We start from the raw sequence: 20,471 nt of genomic DNA, 5'->3' as shown, positions 1-20,471 counted from the left end.
TAGATATATCTTAGGGTAAATTCCGCTATTTAATATATAATCTATTAGTTTTAGTTTGTTTTGGTATTTAATTTTTTTACTTTTTTAAAAATCATATGTAATGTTTAGTTTTTGTTTCATCTTAGTATCCTACCGTTAAAAACTTAATATATTTAGTACATAAATTATCAGTTTTGGCATATCTTAGTACCTAAACTTTCAGTTTTTCAATATTTAACATTAAACTTTTAACGGGTACTAAAATGAAATAAAACTAAACTTTAAGTATGATTTTAAAGAAAATGAAAGTCAATGTACTAAAATAGACCAAAACTAATAATTTAGGTACAAAACATATAATTTACCCTATATTTTATGCATAAAATATTTTGATGGTTGTCTTTATCTTTTTGAGGCAGTTTGTTTATTTTTCTTCTTTTTGTTTAGTTTACGCTAACCATTTAGGATCTTTAACTCATTTACTCACTCACCAAGGAAAAAGCTGCTCGCCGATTATACCAACGAACCGACGATGTCGTTTAACGAACTATTCGCCGGAGATATCGTCAAGGAACTTCTCGGGCAGTTAAACGAGATCACACGCAAATCCGTTTTCTGCAAATCTAGTGCGGAAAATCTAATCAGAAGCATCCAAGAACTCCTTCCCGTGATCGAAGAGCTCAAGTGCTCCAGCATCGAACGCCCCGCTTTCCGTCAATCTCAACTAAATCATTTCTCCGAGACCTTAAGTGGTGGCCTCGAATTGGCCCGCACAGTCCTCGGTTCCCGCCGATGGAACTTCTACAAGAACCTCCAGCTGGTGAGGAAGATGGAGAAGTTAGAGAAACACGTAGAAGGGTTCATTAGCGGCCCGATGCAGGCTCACTTCTTAGCCGACGTGAACCACATGAGGATCGAAACTATGGAGCGGTTCAACCGGTTGGAGGAGCGGTTCAACTGGGTGGAGGATCGGCTTGATTCGATGAACGCTGAACCGGGAACAACTGGTCGACAGGGAATCGAAGTTGAAGAGGATTCTAATTTGGGAATTTTTGGTGGAATTGGTTTGGAATTAGGGAAAAATAAGGTGAAGAAGATGTTGATTGAAAGAGATGATTTAAGCGTTGTTGGAATTTGGGGCATTGGAGGATCGGGGAAAACAACTTTAGCTAATGAAATTCGTAGAGATAATCAAGTTCGAAGTAAGTGATCCAACATGTTCTCTTCTTCTTCTTTTATTAATGGCCTATTATGAATCTAAAAACTAACAGGTTCTGTTTTTTTAAAAGGTTATTTCAACAACAGAATCTTGTATCTAACTGTATCACAATCACCGGATCTGGAACAATTAAGGGCAAATATCTGGGGATTCATTACAGGAAACGAGGCTATGAGTACTAATAACAATTTTGTCCCACAAGGGAGGTCACAGTTCGAGTGGGGAATTGGACCGCAGACTCTGGTTGTTTTGGATGATGTCTGGTCGTTACCTGTACTCGAAAAACTTATTTTCAAGGTCCCGACGTATAAAACCCTGGTAGTTTCAAGATGTAAGTTCCCAAAAAGTGTTGTTAATGAAGTTTATAAAGTTGAGTTGTTGAGGGAAGATGAATCTATGTCCCTGTTTTGTCACTCTTCGTTCGGACGGAAGTCGATTCCTCCTACCGGCAATGCAACTTTGGTCAAACAGGTAATTAGCTAATATTAAATTTGAAGGATTAGTAGTTGATATAGTTAAGCCGGCTTTTATCTTTGCTGATGTTTGTCAAATTTTGGATTTGATAGATTGTTAATGAATGTAAGGACTTCCATTGGCACTTAAAGTGATTGGAGCTTCCTTGCAAGACCAACCTGAAATGTACTGGATAAATGCAAGGAAAAGGTTATCACGAGGAGAACCGATCTGCGAGTCTCATGAAAACAAATTGCTCGATCGAATGGCAATTGGTGTCGAGTGCTTGAAGAAGAAGGTTAAGGAATGTTTCTTGGATTTGGGATCATTTCCTGAAGATAAGAAAATCCCCCTTGATGTTCTTGTAAATATGTGGGTTGAAATCCACAACATTGACGAAGAAGAAGCTTTTGCCATTCTTATGGAGCTTTCTGATAAGAACCTACTCACTCTGGTCAAAGATGCTCGGTATGTTACTTAGTTCTAGTGGCTTTAGTTACTTGAGACTTGAGATATGTTACTTAGTTCGAGTGGCTTTAGTTACTTGAAGTCTTGGAATGCTAAATTTTTTTGTTTTCGGGATTGTATTCTGCAGGGCTGGAGATGCGTTCTGCAGTTACTATGAAATCTGTGTTACTCAGCATGATGTATTGAGACCTTGCTATTCATCTAAGCAATCAGGGAGATGTAAACGATCGGAAGCGGCTACTTATGCCTAGAAGAGATACCGATCTTCCAAGAGAATGGGAAAAAACACAGATCAGCCATTCAATGCTAAGATTGTTTCAGTTCATACAGGTATTATGATCACTTGTTCTGGGATTCCAATATTAGTATTTCTTTAGGGGTACAATTGTTGTTTCACTGTCATTGCTCATTAAGTTCGAATTTCATCAATGAACAGGAGTAATGAGGGAAATGGATTGGTTCCGCATGGAGTTCCCTAAGGCCGAAGTACTCATCCTGAATTTTTCTGCAGACGAATACTTCTTGCCTCCTTTCATAGATAATATGCCCAAACTCAGGGCACTGATCATTATAAACCACGGTACAACCGAAGCAACGCTCCAGAATTTTTCTGTTTTTAATAATCTGGCAAATTTGCGGAGTCTATGGCTTGAAAAAGTGACTGTTCCTCAATTATCCAACGCCACTGTTCCATTGAGGAGCTTGCAGAAACTATCCATGGTTCTATGCAAAATTAGTAACAGCCTCGATCCATCGGTGCTTGACCTGCCCCAGATCTTCCCTCGTTTATCAGAGCTGGTAATCGATTATTGTGATGATCTGATTAAGCTACCATTGAGCATTTGTAAGGTGAATTCACTACAAAGTATGAACATAACCAACTGCCACCGGTTACGTGAATTGCCTGCTGATTTAGGTATGCTGAAGAAACTACAGATACTTAGGCTATACGCTTGTCCGGAACTCAAGACGCTCCCTCCCGGTATCGGTGAGTTAGTCGGGTTAAAATACCTCGATATCTCTCAATGCGTTAACTTGAAATGTCTACCCAGGGAAATAGGTAAGTTAACAAGCTTGGAAAAGATAGACATGAGGGACTGTTTACAGATCATGAGTCTACCGACACCGGCCGTTTTATCGAACTTGAAGTCACTGCGGCGAGTTGTATGCGATGAAGAAGCTTTCGATCAGTGGAGAGTTCTTGAAAAGGCAGTGCCGGACCTACATGTTCAAGTTGCAGAAAAATGGTACAGTCTGGACTGGCTCAATGGGTGAAAAAACAGTGCACGTATCTGTCAACCTCAATGTACATAATCATTTTGAAAGAAATGCAATTTTTGTATTAAACCCCGGAAATGAAAAGGCTTGCTTCTTTTCTAGAAAGAAAATTTTCCATTCTCATTTCCTTTTCCTTTTCCTTTTCCTTTCCGATTGAAGGTATATTGTGTTTTTTTTATCAGTCAAGTGACAGACCCCAAAGAAAAGAAGGAATTAGAACATAGGGATAGGCGGGTTGGAAGCACAATTTGATGGCTTCTTGATTCAATAAATCAATGGAGAAATCAGTCACCAATTCTGACCATAATTGTTGGCAATAATAAGATTGGGATTCCAATTCAATTCCAATACCTTTATCTTCCTCACGTGGGGAGTTTAAAATTTTAATAATGTTTTTTTAAATAAATATGTAAATTTCTTTATCTTTTTATTTAATAATTTTTCAAAAGTAACAGTAAAAGTAGAATATAATTTGGATTTTTTTTATTTCTATGACTTGGAATTTCATATGTATACCAGATAATGATTACAATCGGACACATTTGAAAATATCATAATTTAGTTATTCATAAAAGGATAGTTGGAAGTTAGATCAATTAAGGCCGTAAATGAACCGAGTTAAACTCTGAAATGGAGATTAATTCGACTCAAATATTCGTGAGTTTAAAATTTTTAAGTTCGACTTGAATTCGAAATCATGAACTGAAGCGCGTAAAAACCCGAAAAGGCTTGAAAAAGGAAAAACAAATCTTAAACTTAATTAAAACCTCAAACTTAAACTCGAATCTAAACTTTAAATACACGAAAAATCTTATATTGTATTTAAAAAAATAACACACTAGATGTTAATATTATTAATAATTTATTTTTTTCAAAAAATAAAATTTTAATATATTATATTTTCGAACTGCTCACGAGCTTTTCGAGTCGAGTATCAAATAATTCATTTCGACTCGTTAAAAATTCGAGTCAAATCTATTCAAATCAAATATTTATCAAATTTTAACCAAATCAATCTCAATATCTCGTCTTATTTTCGGCCATCGTTTTCTTTGTAGGCTTTTTTTTTATTAATTTTCTGAAGTAGGAGTGAGAGCCAAACAAGCAAGGAATCATTTTATTTTATTTATTTGGGGGAGAAAACGAGTGAAGGGATAGAAAACGCGTGGATCGTACAAAAGAACAATAAGATAAACACCTAAAAAGAGAGAGACAAAGGTGAAGTCATGGCCTTGGAGTTTGGTCAGTGGCTTTCATTTGTCTGTGTCTTTTGGATCGGTCTCTTCTCACCCAGTGGGGCTGCGTTCACACTTCACATTGCTCCATACTGGTTTATCAATTCTGACGTCCACTTTTTTATTATCATTTAAACCATTTAAATTCTATTTTAAATTTATACGAGTAAAATCACCTTAATAATAAAATAATTATTCTTATTTTTTTTTAATTTTTTTAGTTCAACATCAAAAATATAAAAAATATAAACATATGATATTATCTTGTACTTAAATTAATAAAAATAAAAATTATATCTTAGATTATTACTGTTAAGAAGATTTAAGTTAAAATCTTTATTTTTAAAATCTTTATTCAAATCAGATCCAGTGAATATATGTATATCCAAGTTAAACTGGTTTAGACTCCAACTGAGCTACTAACTGGTAGAGCACAAGGTTCTTAACTTTGAGGTCGTGAGATCGAGTCTCACGGAAAACATTTCATAATTTGGAGATCTTCTACGGAAGCTGTTCTCAACCTGGTGTTAGGGCAACTTACTATCTTACCTCCCCTTATCCCATTACATATGAGAACAAGAGATAACCATTTTTTTAATTAGAGTTTAGCCCTACAACCCAGACTAAGGGAAGAGAAAACCCTAGATCCAAGACCTAGTCAAAATGGGCCAAGTCAAACTACCCTTACAAAACAAGATAGCGAGTTAAAACCACTTTTCACCACTTAACTATTGTCTATTTTCACTTTGACAATAAGTCTTTTAATTTTTATCAATCAAATCATTTAATTATTTAAGTATTGCAATCAAGTCATAAATCGTTAACATTTAACAGATAAATTGACGTGAATATTAAAAATATTAATATGATTACACATTTAATCTTTAATATTTACACATTTTATCGGTTTGTCTCCATTTTAATTTAATTCAATTATTTTAATCCTTAACTATTTAGCCTTTTAGCCCTTTTACACACGTGATTAGAGAATTAAAATAATGTAATTAAATTAAAGGGTAAATTATACCATTGACTACTCAACTTTTTAACACTTTTACTTTTATCATTAATCTTTTAATTTTGTCAATCAATCCACTTAACTATTAAATTTTATCAGTCAAGCCATTTGCCGTTAATAATTAACGGATGTATTGAAGTGGTATTTAACTAAATTGACATACTTATATATTTAGTCCTCAAACTCATTCATAAGATCAATTTGATCCTAATTTTGATTTAATTTAATCTAATCCTTTAATCAGAGCTTGACACGTGTCACAATATGAATGGAAAGTATTTTTAATTTAATTATTTTATTTTATTTCCACCCAATCCATTGGCAACACATGTCACCATCCAATTGGAAAATTGGTAATGAAGAGAAATCATACAAGCGAGAGGAGTCGAAATAATTGACACGTGTCACCATCGGATTTGTTGGAAAATAAATTTAATTTAATTTAGGATCAAATTGATATAACATATAACTATTGAGGACTAAATGTGGAATTGTGCCAATTTTGTTAACTGTCATGTCAGAGTTTCTGTCAATTATTAACAACAAATGGTTTGGTTGATAAAATTTAATATTTAAGCGGTCTGATTGACAAAATTGAAAGATCTATGGTAAAAGTAAAATAGCTAAATAGTTGAGTGGTCAATAATATAGTTAACCTTAAATTAAAATGAGTACCAATTTAATAAAATGTATAAAAATTAAAGATTAAATATGTAATTATACTGATATTTTTAACAGCCACGTCAACCTTTCATTTAAATGTTAACAATGGTGGTTTGATTGTAACACTCAAATAGTTAAGTGATCTGATTGACAAAAATAAAAAACTGATGATCAAAGTGAAAATGACTAATAGTTAAATGGTCATATATATAGTTTACCCTTAATACTAATAAGGCGGCTCTAGAAGTCCCATCAATGACGTGGCAAAACAAATGCCACTTCCATTACAAGACACAACTGTCTTATGAAAGTCGGAACCAGGGACGTGAATGAGACATGTATCGTGGAGATTGAATTGCCTAACTAGGTTAAATCGACAGATCGAATTGCCTAACTCAGTTAAGTCGACAGATTGATTAGTTTAATTGGTTATAACATTGGCTAAAACGATCACGTTAATCGGTTATTAAAATTTATAATCGAGCCGATCAATTTATCTGACTCGATAGGTTTTTATAATTTATTAAACACAAGAACATGCTGCATTTGGGTTGTCTGATAGTTTCGTATTAGCAGGGTTGCCAACAATGACGGATTTAGAAATTGGATTTAAAAATTAAAAAGATAAGGTCCAAAATCTTTATACTAAAAAATTAGATATACAAATTTTCTTATTTTTTTTATATTCTCATTATCAAATTAAACTGAATTTAATATATTTTTTAAAAATAATGGGTGTGTAATGACTCCCCTAAAGAGCCACATACATCCGCCACTGGTTGCCAAAGTTCGACTCGATTGAACGGAACCGAACAACACCTACAGGTCCGTTGGATTCATACAACCGGAAACATTCAAGAAGTACCTTAACACTCGTCTACACGGTTCACCAAGTCACCGCAAATTCCTGTCCTATATTATTTGGTCATTCCTAAGGACGACAAGAAATCTGCTTCGATTCCCAATACGATCGCCGTTTCAAAGGAAAGTTCGAAGCATGCAAACTTGGATGAACACTAATCTGATCATAACTAGTATGTAATAAGTTCGAATCACCTTTTACAGCGGTTCTAGACCAACCAACATTTGCTAGGTTTCATGAGTCGGAGAATGGTTTCTGAAATGCATCAGTTTCTAACGAACACAAGTCATACTATTTTGAGAAAACCGAAACAAGATAACTGGGGGAAGGAGCAGGAGAAAAATCTCGGAACTATAACAGGATGAGAAACATAAGCATGGTCTCCCTATATTACAAGGAAAAAGAGATCATACCATTGCTGTTATTCTAAAGGAGCTGAAACTAATTTAAACGAGTGTAAGTTCTTTCATCAATCATCGTTTTTCTGGTAAATTTTATTTACAAGCAATTCAAAGATTTGTTATGCATAACAGTAATGCATATGTTACACTAATCAACTGAGGAATAAACACGGAGACAATCACGTATAGCATTGACCGGTAAATCTCATCAGAAACAAAAGCATCTTACATGGTTTTCAACTACCATTTGATATCCAATGTCAAGGCTTCTTGAGGGACTAGAATAGATGGGAACTTTGTAAAAGAAATGTTCGACAACAAATTACTCCATGAGACAGTATCTACACTAACAAAAGATCGGACCTTCTTGATCGTAAGGGGCTTCAGTTTTTCTCCTTCGACTCTAGCCATTATATCAAACCATAGTCGCTCGACAGTGGGCTTCGTCCTCCATTCAGCTAACATACCACGAACACTCTCATTCTTTCCAATGCTTTTTTCCAGCTCTAACAGGAAATGAATAATAGGTGATGCCTTAGTTTTCACCTTAAGAGAACCAAAAACCCCCTTCTGATTATTTTTATCACCTAGGAATGTCCTGAGTACTTTTTGTAACCTGGCGATCCTCGAACTTATAGAATCTATAAGGCAAGGTTGTTTCGTGTAATCGCGGGTGTCATAACACTTCTCAGGAAGCAGCTCAATAGTATCCTTGGATGGGAAATGAGTATCAATGCGGGCATCAGGGTTCCGAGTTTGGTAGGCAACAAGAGATACCGACCCTAGAACACGAACGGGGAGTAATGGTGTACAAACGAATGCCGGTAGGGCCAATATCCCCTTTTCTTCTCCTTGACATCATTTTCATTCGCCGGTAAGCCAAAATTAAGCGTTTGGAAAATAGAAATCTCGTGAGCTCCACTTACTTGTAAAGTGACGCCTTCACCGACAAGGACTCGTTTCAGATCAGTATGTGAATTGTTCAGCTGATGACCAAATACCCAAGTTTCAGACTACTACTAATTGATGATTAATATGTACTACAAACGAGACAATAATTAAGCAAACGCTAAATCCTAAACATGAACCAAGTAAAAAGTTAACACTTTCTTATAATTAATGAGGATATCAAAAGGGAAGCATACCGGGAAGAGGAGTGAAGATTGGTGAGCGCGCGAGAGGAACAATTCGAAGGGACCTTCAATTGTAAAGGGATCTAGTACGGCCGAGGAATTAATTTCGTTGACAAAATCAAGGAAATCGTCGCTACTTCGTTCGGTGAGCTTGTTCAAAGAAGAAACTTCGTCGGGAAATTTGAAGAGCAAATGAGTTTTTCCAAATCTGATCCGAAACTCGTATCTTTTGCCAGTCCCAAACCTAACCTTGCTCAATTCAAATTTTGTAAAATTAAGCCCTTCCGCCTCCCATTTCTGCTTCAAAGCAATCTTCTCAATTACATCCTGATCCCAAACAAACAAGAAATTTAATGAGAATTAGGGAACTTTTCTTTTTGGAGGAATGATAATTAGGGAAATTTATTATTAATTTGAATGTTTGTTGTCTACCTGTAGGATTTGGGGATAGTTTGATTGGGGAGGATTGGAAGCGAAGGCTAAGATCTGAGAGAACAGGAAGAAAAACAGAAACGAAAGGACACGGCGGCTCGTCATAGGAGGGGGTTGCCGGTGGTTCTGCGTTAACGGGATTTAGTTTAGTGTGGACCGTATTGTAGACGATGAGTCACTGATTCACTCACTCGCTGAACTCGTTCGCTTTGAACTACGTTTCCGCATCATGTTTCATGGTCACGTACTAAGTTGGGGTGAAAAAGTGAAATGACCATTTGGGCTTTAGGCCCGACTCGCAGTACTAAGTTGGCGCTGCTTTAATGGTCACGTACTCCAGTTTAACGGGTGGTCGGAAATGGACAGTATTCCGTAGTTTTTTTTAATAGTTTCTTTCTTTTCTTTTCTTTTTGAAAATTTTGAGGTTTTTGGGTAAATTACGCATGCCTTTTTATTTAAAACTCATTTATTGAAAAAATAATCCTCAAATAACCTTAATTAGAAAAATATCTCTTAAACAAAACGTTAATTAGAAAAATATCAGCAAGCTATTTCCAGTAACCATAACAAATAAAACGACGTGCAAGTCATTGAAAAACTCATCAATTTCAATTGAATTCTTATATATTTTTTGTATATTAGCGATTTAGCTGCAAAATGTTGGCTTAGTAAGGGGAAAAAATGAAGGTTTGTAGTTTAGAATTTAGATTGCTTCATTTTGCTTTGCAGTGTAGTGAATCTATTTTTTTTAGTAGATTTTTATTGAAATAATAATAATAATGTCGAATAAGCAAATTTGGGGTTAATTGGATTGGGAATTTTTTGTGTCGGTTTGTGATTAATGTTGATTTGGAGAAAATTCATGTCTACTGTCTTCTTTTTGTTGATTTCTAGTTTTCCTTTTACTTATTTTTTGTTGCTTATTTTCTAATCGGTGGTAACAAAAGACTAAACCAACATAAGTAACATGGAGTTGGATCTAGTCGAAGACATCCAACTCCAAGGCAACCCTAATTTTAGTTTAGGGATTGGGTTCTTATTTCAAGGGGAAGATGTTGGTCTCCAGCGTGGCTTTCAACCCAATCAACCCCATCCACGTCAGCAGTTAACGCGTCAATTGTATTTTCCGTCACGCCTATTAATCGTTAAGGATCATTTTGTGACTAATCGATAACGCTAGTGATCGATTTGTAACTTTTGAAACTTCATTGGGGAAAATAAAAACTTACCCAAACATAAGTAACTAAGCGTGTAGTTTACCCTTGGTTGATCTATGAATTTTGTTTATTGTTTTATGAATTTATCCGAATTAAATTTAAATTAATTTCAATTTTTTTTTTTGATATGAATCAAACTTAAATTATACATAATCTAAAATCTAAACTTAAATAACATGATCTGAATAACTCGACTCAATCTCGATGCAATTATCACCTCTAAGAACTATAAAGGATTATCGTATTTTAATTGTATATCAATCTAATAGCCGGTTCATTTTAATTATAAAATGAAATATATGAATATATTTTTAATATATGATGAAACATCAATTCAAATGTTCAGATTAAATGAAAAATAACAATAAAAGCAGGTTTCAAACTGTGATTGGATTTGATATCTAAAGTTAATGAATTAACTAAATTTAATTATCATTTCACATAAAACAAAATTAAATTAATATGTTTCCTACCTAACTATATCCTCAGTTTCTGCTGATAAAAATAAAAATAGAAAACTTGAAGAGACAATACAATTGCCAATATTCATAACTTTCTAAATTTTCATATTTGCAAATATGCATATTGCAGGGAGAGAAGTATAAACGTTCTCTTTTTGGCTATAAACTAAATAACACTGTGTTTATGTTGTAAAATTGTAAAACTACAAAAAAGTGCTGAAAACTCAATACGTTCCCCTTAGTATCCTGGGAACTTTGGTGGAGGTGGTGATGAGTATTTGAATCTGATATTAGGTGGTAGAACGACCTCTTTTCGTGGGGCAGGAGGAGGTGGTTTAGGTAGTGGAGGAGAGTAGACTAGTGGTGGTGGTGACTGAACTGGAGGTGGTGGTGAACGAACTGGAGGTGGAGGAGAACTGACTGGCGGAGGAGGGGAGTGGATGGGAGGTTTAACAACTGGTGGCGTTGATTGTTTTGGTGGAAGTGGAGGCTGCTGCCTCTTAATAGGTGATTGGTCATAAGGGTCATCATCATCCGTTGGTTTAGGCGTAGGAGGCAGTTTAGGTTTAGGTGGTTGCGGCTTCAGTAGTGCTTGACCGCCACCGCATTTTGACCTACCGCATTCGACTGGTCGGCTTACCACCTGTTGACATTCTTTAGCCGGCTTCTGCTTAGGCCTATCAGGTAAACAATTCCTAACATCGTCGACGACAATGTCCTTCCTCTTCAATTATAGGCAAGATTCAACCTCGCCATTGAAATAGTTGTAAGAGAAAGCAAATTTCTTTAAGCTCGATAACCGGCAGACTTCGTCCGACACGAAACCCGTCAACATGTTATTTGTAACATCAAGTTCTTCAATTTTGCCTAGCCCTTTAAATGTCTTGGCCAAAACACCTTCGAAAGTGTTGGAAGCGATGTCCAAAACCGTTACGTTTCCAAGATTCCTAATCTCCATTAGCAAGCAGCCCGTTAGATTGTTGTTTTAGAACACTATCTCGTTCAACATGTTCTGTATCTTGCCGATGCTGTTCGGAATACAACCGGAAAGCCTATTGTTGGCGACGACGATAATGGAGGTGGGAGACGAGCCGAACGTCTCCGGGATGTTCGATACGGACCGATTGTTGTTCAAGAACAATGCGTCCAAGTCCTTTTTGAACAACTCTGAAGGCAATTTGCCTTCAAAGTTATTGCACCTTAAATCAAGGTACTTAAGGGAGGGTATTGATATAACAACTTTGGGGAAAGGACCAACGAAACGATTGTTGATAACATCCAATTCATGAAGAAGTGTAAGCTTGGAGAAAGTTTTGGGAATGATCCCAAAAAATCGGTTAGAGTTTATATGCAACAGAGCCAAATCAGTCAATAGGCCTAACTCGACAGGCAGATATCCGGCAATGTCAGCATGGTTAAGATCGACACCGGCAATGACTGTCAACTTGGGATCAATGAGGGATGGTGCACAGAAACCCCTTCGTAATCACAAACCTTAGGACCATCCCAATTCATCGTGGTGTTGAAAGGGTCCGAATATATGGCATGTTGTGGAATTCGGGTTAATTTTCACCAATAATAACAACCAATGTGGGACTTTGCCAAAAAAACCAACAAATCTCCACCTTGGAAAATTCCACACACATCTCTCAAAAATTCAATCTTCAGAGTGTCTGCAAATTCTTCTTTCAATTTGTAACAATATTGACCAAGTCTAAACAATGTTTAAACTTGACCGCAGTTATCACTTTTGTCAACATATCAACAGTATTCTCAGTGGTCTAAATCTTCTGGATTATGACTCCACATTCTTCTAGAATCTCTCGTACAAAGTGATATCGAACATCGATGTGCTTCGTCCTTGCATGGTAAACCTGGTTCTTTGCTAAATGAATAGCACTCTGACTATCACAATGTACTTTGATGTGCTTCTGTTCCATTCCCAATTCACCAAGCAACCCTTGAAGCCAAATTACCTCCTTCACAGCCTCTGTAACTGTCATATACTCTGCCTCTGTAGTGGACAAAGTCACTGTTGACTGTAAGGTGGACTTCCAACTGACTGGTGCCTTTGCAAATGTAAACACATAACCAGTAGTTGATCGACGCTTATCCAAATCACCTGCATAGTCTGAATCACAATACCCACTACACAATGACCATCTTGTTTGTCCTGCTGAAAGACCAAACCAACACCTACGGTGTTCAGAATATACCGCAGAATCCATTTCACAGCTTGCCAATAATCCTTTCCAAGATCATGCATATACCTGCTCACAACCCCAACTGCCTCTAAAATATCGGGTCTCGTACACACCATTGCATTCATCAAGCTACCAACAACACTTGCATACATAACCTTTGACATGTATTCCCGTTCTGCATCATCCTTAGGTGACATGGATGCACCGAGCTTGAAATGAGGAGCAAGAGGTGTACTAACTGGTTTTGACTTCTTATTCATGCCAAAACGTTTTAGTACCTTCCTCAGATATTCTTTCTGAGACAAACAAAGCCTCCCCAATTTCTTATCCCTTGATATCTCCATGCCTAGAATCTTCTTCGCTTCACCAAGATCCTTTATCTCAAACTCCTTGTTCAATTGAGTCTTTAGTTTCGCAATTTCTGTCTGACTCTTGGAAGCTATCAGCATATCATCAACATAAAGAATAAGATATATATATATAATCCGTCTTGTAGCTTGTGTAAATACACACAATGATCATATTTACGCCCTATCATAAACTTGTCAAATTGCTTGTACCACTGCCTTGGAGATTGCTTCAATCCGTACAACGATTTTTCTAATTTGCACACCATCTCTTCTTTTTCAGCAACTTTGAATCCATATGGCTGAGTCATGTAGATTTCCTCATCCAAGTCTCCATGAAAAAATGCAGTTTTTACATCCATCTGAACTAGTTCCAAATCCAACTGTGCTACCAAAGCCAAGAAAATTATGATGGAGGAATGTTTTACAACTGGAGAAAATACTTCATTATAATCAACTCCCTCCGTTTGAGCATAGCCTTTAGCCACCAATCTTGCTTTATAGCGGATGTTATTCTTGTCAGGAAATCCATCTTTTTTGCATATACCCACTTGCACCCAATTGCCTTCTTTCTCTTCGGAAGACTAGCTAGTTTCCACGTCTAATTCTTTTGAATGTTGAAAACATTTTGATATTTCGATATAACAAATTAAGTTAAATGAATTTTAAGATTTTCCAAAATGATTTTCTAAGTATATTCGATATAATTATTCGAATATCAAAACATTACTCAAAATATTTCAAAAATCATTTTTAATCCTTACTTAAGTGTAAAATTAAGTTTTAATCTTAAAACAATTTCAAAATAATCTTTCAAAGTATTTCGAACCATTTCAAAGTAAAAAATTCCAGATTGCTTAGAGGGAACCGATTCCCCCCCAAGGGGGTACCGATTCCCCCTGAATGGTTTGGCTCCAAGATTTCCAAAATGCTCGGAGGGAATCGATTCCCCCATAGGGGGTACCGATTCCCCCCTGTTCAACGGTCGAAATATTTGAATTTTACACTTAGGGAACCGATTCCCTATGAGGGGGAACCGATTCCCCCACGCTCCAAGCTGTTTTATTAATTGTTTTCACACTAAAACGGCTATATTATCTTCATTAATTATCCCCAACGTTCAGAAGTGATTCAAGGTGTATTTAAACAAGTTCTGAAGCCCTTGATCAACAAGAAATCATAGAGAAACAAGAGAGAAAGCATCAAATACCAAGTTTGTGCAAATCAAGCCAATTTTCCTTTCAATATTCATTTTGCTTTCAAGAACACCATTTGTGCTCATTTGTAATTATCTTTGAGTGTTCTTTTCTTGTTCTAGAATTGTGCAAACATCTTACCTTGTGAGGTTTTCCTTGTAAGTTTGCAAATTTGTAATCTTCTCTTTGGGAAAAGAGTGTTCTCAAGAATTGGGGTATATTCTTGAGGGTATTGTAAGGTTATCTCTTTGGCCTCAAAAGAAAGAACAAATTAGTGAATTTGTTGGAAAATCCTTAGTGTGGATAGCTAAGGTAGTGGACGTAGACTTTGATTGAGAAAGTCGAACCACTCTAAATCGCTGTGCAAATCTTTTCAATTTTCTACAAAAGCATCCACCGAATTTTTAATTGCCAATTCACCCCCCTCTTGGCTAATTCCGTCGATCGATTAACTCAACAATTGGCATCAGAGCCTAACTCATTTGAAGGTTTAATCGCCTCTTGAGTCGATTCGGGAAGAGTTATATCGATTATCAAAGTCATCAATGGCCTCCGCTTCAAACTTCGACTCCGGTCTCGATTCGATGCCCGTCAACAAGCCTCCTTTCTTCAATGGAGCTAACTATGCCTATTGGAAGAATAGAATGATGTACTTCATTCAAGCAAGTGACATGGGAGCATAGAATGCTGTAGAAGAAGGATACATCAAACCTCTCACTCATCCAAGGTTGTGGAGTGAAGGAGAGACAAGAATGTTCCAGCTCAACTCCAAAGCCATCCATATCATTTTTTGTGCTCTTGGACCAGATGAATACGGAAGAGTTTCATCGTGTACAACCGCCAAATAAATATGGGACAAACTTCAAGTCACTCATGAAGGTACCGATGAGGTAAAGAAATCTAAAATTAGTATTCTAACGCATAGCTATGAAAATTTCAGGATGAAACCAAATGAAGATATCAAAGCTATGACGAATAGATTTTCAACGATTGTCAATGGTCTCAAATCATATGGAGAGATCATTTTAAATGAAAAGCTTATAAGGAAGTTAGTCTACTCCCTCCCAAAATCGTGGCAATCAAAGAAGACGGCAATCATCGAGTCTAAGGACTTAACGTCCTTAACTCTTGAAGAGCTAATTGAGTCACTCCTCACTCATGAAATGATGCTCGAAGATGAGGTGGACCTCGACAAAATTGACGAGACACCAAAGGAGAAGGAGAAGAAGAAAAACATTGGAGTTGCTCTCAAATCCACAAAAGATGAGAGTGATTCGAATAACGATAACGATGATGAGGAAATGGCATTGTTTGCCAAACGGTTCAGAAAAATAATGAGACCTTATCGAGGAAGAAAATTCAAACGAAATGAAGGCCTCAAAAATGAACCGAAAGAGAAGGACCCAACCATTTGCTACGAATGCAAAAAGTCAGGGCATGTTAAATATGATTGCCCACAATTGAAGAAAAAGGGTCAATCAAAGAATAAGCACAAGGCTCATGTGGCTACATGGAGCGATGAAGAAAGTTCCGATGAAGAGGAACAAGAAGTAGCTAACTTGTGCTTGATGGAATTTGGGGAAGATTATAAGGTAACCTCTAACTCATCCGATTTTGATGATTTATCCTATGATGAGTTATTAGAGGAATATAATGGGTTGGCTTCGGATTATGAGAAATTATTTTTAAAATATAAAAACGATATTTCAAAATTGAAAAATGAAAACAAACTCATATCCAAAACCAACAACGATCTTGAAAGTAAAATCAAAGACTTGCAAATCAAACTAGAAGAGTTTGAAAAGAAAAATTTAGATTTGCAAAATTTACTTTCAAAGATCAATGATGATCATCAAAAGAAAATTGATGATCTTAAAACTTCTTTTGATAAAGTTGGAACAAACATTTTGAAAAAGGTGGAAATTCAAAATCCAACTTTGTTAGAAAAAGTTTTAGAAACTACAATCATAGAGGTCCCCAAAGAACCTCTAATGGAAAAATCGTTAGAAGTATGTGGGTTCCTAAAGAACTCATTATTACTAAAAATAAAAATATCCTACACAAATGGATACCTAAGGGGACTAGGATTTTGGAAACTAATGAATATGGACCCAAAAGAATTTGGGTACCAAAAATCAAAAGTTAATCTATGTTTGTAGGGAAAGGAGCATTGCTACAAGGCACGGGAAACAAATTCAAATTCATGGTACCTTGATAGTGGATGCTCAAGACATATGACCGGAGACAAAAGCCGGTTCATTGAGCTTAACGCCAAAAATGGAGGAGAAGTGACTTTTGGAGACAATTCAAAAGGTCACATTGAAGGTATTGGTACAATAGGTAATACATCTTCCATACAAATTAAGAATGTTTTATATGTGAATGGATTAAAGCATAATCTATTGAGTATTAGTCAATTATGCGATAAAGGATTCAATGTCTTATTTGAAATTAATGGTTGTAAAGTCATTGACATTGCATGTAATCGGATTATGCTTGTTGGTCATAGAATAGGGAACATTTACATGGTGCATTTAGATTCTTTTGATATGACTAATTTATGCCTAGTTGCTAAAGATGAACATGATAGTTGGTTATGGCATAGGAGACTAGGACATGCTAGTATGAGTGTTTTGCAACGGCTAATTCAAGGTGATTTAGTTCGAGGGTTGCCTAAGCTTAAATTTGATAATGATAAAATCTGTGATGCTTGTGCTAAAGGAAAACAAAAGCGTGTTTCTTTTAAATCCATTAATGACGTATCAACTAGTAGAGTATTACAATTGATCCATGTAGATCTTTTTGGGCCAACTAGGACTACTAGCTTGGGTGGAAAACAATATGCATTTGTCTTGGTAGATGATTATTCTAGATATACTTGGGTTCTATTTTTAAGTACTAAAGATGAAGCATTAGAACAGTTCATCACATTTTCAAAAATAATCCAAAATGAAAAGGGTTACTCTATAACTAGTGTTAGGAGTGATCATGGCACTGAATTTGAAAATCTTGGATTTATTGAATTTTGTAATTCTAATGGTATTAGTCATAATTTTTCAGCACCTAGAACCCCTCAACAAAATGGAGTTGTTGAGAGGAAAAATCGAACTTTAGAAGAAATGGCTAGAACCATGCTTTGTGAAATAATTTGCCAAAATATTTTTGGGCGGAAGTCACAAATACCGCTTGTTATGTTGTAAATCGAGTAATGATTAGGCCAATTTTAAAGAAAACTCCATATGAAATTTTCAAAAATAAAAAGCCTAACATTAGTTATTTTCATCCTTTTGGATGTAAATGTTTTGTTTTAAACAACGGTAAAGAAAACCTTGGCAAATTTGATGCTAAAAGTGATGAAGGAATTTTTCTGGGTTATTCCTTAAATTCTAAAGCCTATCGTGTATTTAATAAAAAAACTTTAGTTGTAGAAGAGTCTATACATGTTGTTTTCGATGATAATCCCCTTCCGAGGAAGGATTCTTGTGTGAATGATGATGTAGGTGTTATAAATACAAATGACGTTAGACATGAAGTTGGAGAACCATCATCAAAGGAAGAAACGAAAAATGAGGAAACTCATGATCCTCTTGAGAATCCAACCATTGAAGAAAGGAAAGTATCTTATCCAAGAGAGTACAACTATGTCAAGGATGATGAAATTATAGGTGATCCATCAAAAGGGGTAACAACTCGATCTTCTCTTAGAAATATTTGTAATTATGTTGCATTTATCTCATGCATAGAGCCTAAGAATATTAAAGAAGCATTAAATGATGAACACCATTTGATCAACAAGAAATCATAGAGAAACAAGAGAGAAAGCATCAAACACCAAGTTTGTGCAAATCAAGCCAATTTTCATTTCAATATTCATTTTGCTTTCAAGAACACCATTTGTGCTCATTTGTAATTATCTTTGAGTGTTCTTTTCTTGTTCTAGAATTGTGCAAACATCTTACCTTGTGAGGTTTTCCTTGTAAGTTTGCAAATTTGTAATATTCTCTTTGGGAAAAGAGTGTTCTCAAGAATTGGGGTATATTCTTGAGGGTATTGTAAGGTTATCTCTTTGGCCTCAAAAGAAAGAACAAATTAGTGAATTTGTTGGAAAATCCTTAGTATGGATAGCTAAGGTAGTGGACGTAGACTTTGATTGAGAAAGTCGAACCACTCTAAATCGCTGTGCAAATCTTTTCAATTTTCTGCAAAAGCTTCCACCGAATTTTTAATTGCCAATTCACCCCCCTCTTGGCTAATTCTGTCGATCGATTAACTCAACAGATTGCATTTCTTCATTCATGGCGATCCTCCACTTTTTATGTTCTGAACTTTGGTCTGCTTCATTAAAAGTGGCAGGAACGTCATCAATTACAATTGGTGATGCAAAAGAGACCATATCAGCATAACGAGTAGGTTGTCTAATGGTCCTCTTTCCATTTCTGAGTGCAATTGATTCATGTTGTTGTGGAGGTTCTTGGGTCTGAACCTCTTCTTCATCTAACTCTTCTTCTACCATGGGAGAGTCAACATCAATTTCTTTACTAGCTGGGTCAATTCTGCTTCCTTCAAACTCCACATGTTTGGGAGTTCCATCTGTCTGCTCCAATTTTTCTGAAGTTACCTTTCTCAGCATGGTAGATTCATCAAAGGTAACATCCATGCTGAAGATTATTTTCTTTGTTTCTGGACACCAAAGACGATAGCCTTTCACACCAGAGGTGATCCCCATAAAGATCGCCTTCTTTGCTCTTGGATCCAGCTTTGACTCCTTAACATAGTAGTATGCAGTGGAACCAAACACATATAAGGAATCATAATCTGTAGCAGGTTCTCCAAACCATTTCTCTAATGGTGTTTTACCACCAATAGCAGTCGATGGTAAGCGGTTGACAAGATGACAAGCATAGACCAAAGCCTCAACCCAAAATTCTTTACCTAACCCAGCATTAGACAACATACACCGAACCTTCTCCACTAATGTCCGGTTCATTCACTCTGCCACCCCATTTTTTTGTGGTGTAGATCTGACAGTGAAGTGTCTGATAATACCTTCTTCTTCACAGACTTTTAGAAATGGATCATTTTTGTACTCTCCACCATTGTCTGTACGGAGACGTCTGATTTTTCTGCCTGTTTGAGTCTCCACCATCTTTTTCCATTTAAGGAAAAATCATAGCACCTCATTCTTTGTCTTCATTGTATACACCAAACTCTCCAGGAAAAATCATCAACAAAGGTGACATTATAGTGTGTTCCTCCCAATGAAGTTGTCTTGGAAGGCCCCCATACATCTGAATGAACATAATCCAAAATACCTTTAGTATCATGGATTGCTATTCCAAATTTGACCCTCGTCTTCTTCCCTTTGATGCAATGCTCACAAATAGCTAATTTGCAAGCCTAAGCACTCTTCAATAATCCTTGATCTATCAGCAATTTCAAGGATTTTTCACCAGCATGCCCCAAGTGCATATGCCATAACCTGGTTGCTTCTGGCTCCTTTTCATCAGTAGAAGCTGCCACTGCTGCCGTCCTAACAATTGTACTACCCAGAAAGTAATACATATTGTTTCTTTTCTGGATTCCCTTCATTATCACCAGTGCACCAGAGATAATCCTCATAATCCCATCTTTTTCCCTCACTTTTAAACCTTTTGACTCTAAGGTTCCCACAGAGATGAGATTTCTCATTAAATCTGGTATATAATGGACACATGTTAAGGTTCTGATTGATCCATCCCGATTCCTCAAGCGAATTGAACCAATCCCAAGCGTGTTAAGAGGGGAATTATTTGTTGTGTAGACAATTCTACCTTTTAGTTCTTTAAAATCAAAGAACCATTTTCTATTGGGGGTCATATGGTGGCTACAAGTTGAATCTAACAGCCATGAACTGGAATAGTTGGTT

At 36.1% G+C, this 20,471-nt stretch overlaps 1 protein-coding gene and 1 pseudogene across 2 annotated transcripts; one reads left to right on the top strand and one right to left on the bottom strand.

Moving 5' to 3' along the window:
• Positions 1-432: 432 nt before the first annotated feature.
• On the top strand, positions 433-3,498 carry LOC120156613 (annotated as a pseudogene).
• A 4,242-nt stretch (positions 3,499-7,740) lies between these two features.
• LOC120156597 lies at positions 7,741-9,386 on the bottom strand. Of its 2 annotated transcripts, XM_039167907.1 has the most exons (4): positions 9,142-9,380; positions 8,722-9,036; positions 8,503-8,562; positions 7,741-8,358 (listed from the first exon to the last, which is right to left on the bottom strand). In XM_039167907.1, exons 1-4 carry the CDS (start codon positions 9,244-9,246, stop codon positions 8,218-8,220), a joined length of 621 nt encoding a protein of 206 aa, XP_039023838.1. In that variant the 5' UTR covers positions 9,247-9,380; the 3' UTR covers positions 7,741-8,217. The 2 variants fall into 2 exon arrangements, with proteins under 2 accessions (XP_039023838.1, XP_039023830.1); XM_039167899.1 differs by having other exon boundaries at positions 7,741-8,562; positions 9,142-9,386.
• Positions 9,387-20,471: the final 11,085 nt, after the last annotated feature.

Source organism: Hibiscus syriacus, unplaced genomic scaffold (genome assembly GCF_006381635.1).
Source record: "Hibiscus syriacus cultivar Baekdansim isolate YM2019G1 unplaced genomic scaffold, ASM638163v2 tig00002840_pilon, whole genome shotgun sequence".
Lineage (NCBI taxonomy): Eukaryota > Viridiplantae > Streptophyta > Magnoliopsida > Malvales > Malvaceae > Hibiscus > Hibiscus syriacus.
This window is presented reverse-complemented; position numbering and strand designations above follow the sequence as displayed.